Raw genomic sequence first — 3637 nt, 5'->3', positions numbered from 1 at the left:
TTTTATTTTGGCATGCCACTGGATTGCAAACACAGCAGGCATGGTTTCATTCCAAACCCAGAACTGTTTTAATTAGTTTAACGTCAGTTAAATGCTTTGAAGATTGAAAGCAACAGATAAGTACTGGATGATGTTATTAACAACGGCAGTTAATTGCAAACATTTCTATTAATACCAGTTTCTGCCTCCTTTTCTTTGCTCTACTTTCTTCCCAAGGTTCCCAAATTCTTCTCAGCTTCCCCCTACTTCCCTCCTCCTCCCCCGTACTGGTGCTAAAGGGTTAATTTGGGGCGGAGTCCAGGGATGAACGACAGCGGCCGTCACCAACTGGAACCAGGCAAGCGGGAAGAGCTGGGTGGGGCCGCCAGCCAGAGGCGACCCCCCACGCCCCCAGGCCCCGCCCCGCGGCTGGAGGCTCTGGGCGGAACGGCAGGGGGCGGGGCGCCGCGGCTTGGCGGGCCGGTGGTTGGGCGACCGGGCGGCCGCTTGAGGGATAGGGCGGGTCGGCCCGGGTCTCCTCCCTCATTCCCTCCAAGGGCCAGCCGCCCCTCTCTGCCGCCCCTCCTCCTCCGTTTCCCACCCCTCGGAGTGGAGCTGCACATGCGGCGGCTCCCTGCCGCGTCCCGCCCAGCCTCCGTAGCGCAGGAACGGGTCCCTGCCACCCCCAGCCGATGGCAGGACAGTAGCCGCCTGTCAGGGGTCGTGAACGGCTGAGGCAGACGCGGCGGCTCCCGGGCCTCAGAGAGTCGGTGTCTCCGGAGGCCATGGGCTACCCCGAGGTAGAGCGAAGGGAAGCTCTGTCCGCGGCAGCGCCGCGGGAGCGGGGGAGCCAGGGCTGCGGCTGTCGCGGGGCCCCTGCCCGCGCGGGCGAAGCGAACAGCTGCCGGCTCTTCCTGGGTTTCTTTGGCCTCTCGCTGGCCCTCCACCTGCTGACGTTGTGCTGCTACCTAGAGTTGCGCTCTGAGTTGCGGCGGGAACGGGGAGCTGAGTCCCGCCTTGGCGGCCCCGGCACCCCTGGCACCGTGAGCAGCCCCGGTGGCCTCGACCCTGACGGTTCCATCACCCGCCACATCGGGCAGCCGTCACCTCAGCAGCAGCCGCTGGAGCCCGGAGAAACCACACTCCCTCCAGACTCCCGGGAGGGGCACCAGGTGAGTCACCTAGTAGGGGTGGCGGCGGCGGAGACCCCCTCCCCCCCGCCCCGCGCCCTGGAGAGACTCTGCCACCTCGAGCCAAGTTGGAGGGCAGGACCGGGGAGGGGGCAGGCGGGCGGGAGAGAGGTCGCCCCGGGGCAGGTTGTCCCCCCCACTGGCTCCGCTCACCCGGCACTCTCAGGACCCCTGGACGGGGGAACGCTGGCCTGGCCCCGGCGCCCCCGGCCGCTGGCTGCCTCGGGCAAAGTTGGCGGCGCTCCCGGCCGGCCAGGCAGGGGCGCGGAGGTGCCGGCGCTGCCCCGCTGGCGGACTAACGGCAGCGACTTGGCCCTTGTGCTCCTGGTGAGATCCTCTGCCCGCGGTGCTTGTTTTTTCGTGTCCAGAGCTGATGCCAGTACCAGCAAGCTCTCCTTTGGAGTTGGAGCTGTAAACAGCTGTAATCACTGCTCCACGCCCGTTGAAACAACTTTTAATCGTATTTTCAGCGCGGGTCCTTGTGCGCTGACCAAAACGTGGGCTTGTTCACACTTAAACCTGCAATTTGAGACTGGTTGTCCTCCGTGTTCTAGTGAGGATCAGCGCCCCTGAGGAATTCTGGTAGAAATATGCCGTCCTGCTAGGCAACTTCTGAACAGCAATTTTAAAAATCTGTGGAAATAAAACTCACCCTTTGCATGCCGGTTCTGAGTCTTTTTTGGGGAGTGGGGTAGGGAGGGTGGGTGTCAAGTGTCTTCGCTACTGCTAGCTTGAGAACAGGAATCTATTGATGGAATAATTACTCAAGAGTAACCTCTCAAGAGCAGTTTTTTTTTTTTTTTGCAATCTTTGTGGTGTTTGTAACTTTGTTAGCTAACTGTTAGCTTTGGTACTTGTTTTCTACTTTTTCTAGCTTTTTGTTCAAGTAAATTTAGTGCACTTAAAATAAGTGTTCTCTTGACTGCCTTATTTTGCCTTATGTGAAACTTAAGAGAAGCATCTAAGAATCCTTTTGAGGTGATTAAAGAATAATAGTGAATTTGTTCCTCTTAGGGAAGAGGGCAAGTTGTGCAAATAAGTTCCTTGAGGTGAGGGACCCAGGTCTTCTGCATTTACTGCCACATCCAGAGTCATTGTCATACTCTGTAAACGCTATTTGTGCTACCTTGACCACCCATTCAAAGCTGGTGCCACGTTCATGATAATGAATAGGAAATGTTAGGACGGACTCATTTTCTACAGCGTGCATTGTAATGTTGCCCTGCGCCTTAGAATGTCTTGCTAGCACACTCCAACTTATATAACAGCTTATCAAAGAAGAGAATCAGTAGACATGCTTCTCATACTTGAAACTTTAAACACTGTAGCTAAATGATAATTAACTAGGATTCCAGCTCCCTTTATCTATCTACCCCTCCTCCCCCAACAATGCCCAGTAGAAATATTTAGCAGCTAAACATTAATATTCTGTGAAAAGATGAAGGAATTGAACTTCCTTAGTCAAATGATGGCCAAGGCTTTTTGGCATTTGGAATAGACAGACCTGTGCTTATAGACTGAAGATTAGCAGGACAGTTGTACTCTAGGGCTTCTGTGATGCTGTGAGACTCTCACAGGTCTATGATGGCATTTAGTTGCTTGTCTTTTGCATGGCACTTCAAATAGTTCTGTCTAGGTTTAAATACAGCTCCCTACTGTCTATCCTTTATTCTTCCTGTTTTAATTTTTTTGAGCAGTTGAAGTAAGCATACTTGCTCTTTACATTTGCTGATATCATTTGAAGTCAGAATTTTTTAGAGTTGTGAGGGGCCATGTGAGTCCATTTTGTTTGATCCCCTTGGAGAATACATAGGCCCTGAGAGGGAAGTGACTTGTCGAAGGTCATACAACTATGGTCAAAATTAGAATGGAAATTGGTTTCTTGACTCCCAGTTCAGTGCCCATTCCCCTATAGCCTGATACCTCCTGCAGCCTTTTTGGGGGGAGTAGGAGGGAGCTCCACAGTAGAGTTTTTACAAAGTAAAAGGCTCAGATCTGCATCATTTTCTTCTACTTTACCTACGTTTTGGCCAGACGAAGTTTAACCACAAATTCCTTATTCTTCATTTTCAGGAGAACTGGAATATGCTTTGAAGGAATTTTAGCCCAGATTCAACTCACGTTTATCTTGAGGATATTAGTTTTAGCATCCCTGACCCCCCAAAAAAGAAGGAAAAGTTGATTGGCTATTAGAGTTACGTTGATGCTGCTACATCTTGGGTAAAATTTCTAGTGCCCTGGTGCACCCTCTGCTGGCTTTGCAGGGACATTTAATTGCAGTATCTGCTGACAGTCAAGATTCTAAGTTATGCTGACAGATTCTGATTCATAAATAAGGAAGTAAATAGCCTTGTGGGATTTGGCCACGTAGGTCATATTTTTATATTTCAGTTTTTCAACACAAACAGCTGCTGTTACAACAACTCTTAGATGGAGAGGAAGAAAGATAAAATATATACCCTTCAGTG

At 51.7% G+C, this 3637-nt stretch overlaps 1 protein-coding gene across 1 annotated transcript; it reads left to right on the top strand.

The window, feature by feature from the left end:
- The first annotated feature begins 549 nt into the window (after positions 1 to 549).
- On the top strand, positions 550 to 1742 carry LOC124234061 (ectodysplasin-A-like). Its single transcript, XM_046651322.1, has one exon. The coding sequence runs from the start codon at positions 765 to 767 to the stop codon at positions 1740 to 1742; it is 978 nt and encodes a 325-aa protein (XP_046507278.1). The 5' UTR covers positions 550 to 764.
- The last annotated feature ends 1895 nt before the right edge of the window (positions 1743 to 3637 follow it).

Source organism: Equus quagga, unplaced genomic scaffold (genome assembly GCF_021613505.1).
Source record: "Equus quagga isolate Etosha38 unplaced genomic scaffold, UCLA_HA_Equagga_1.0 68915_RagTag, whole genome shotgun sequence".
NCBI lineage: Eukaryota > Metazoa > Chordata > Mammalia > Perissodactyla > Equidae > Equus > Equus quagga.
The sequence above is the reverse complement of the archived record's forward strand: the minus strand, read 5'-3'. Positions and strand labels throughout refer to the sequence as shown.

Excerpts from the sequence above, each read along its gene's own strand:
- LOC124234061 (XM_046651322.1), top strand. The coding sequence starts at position 765 with ATGGGCTACCCCGAGGTAGAGCGAAGGGAAGCTCTGTCCGCGGCAGCG.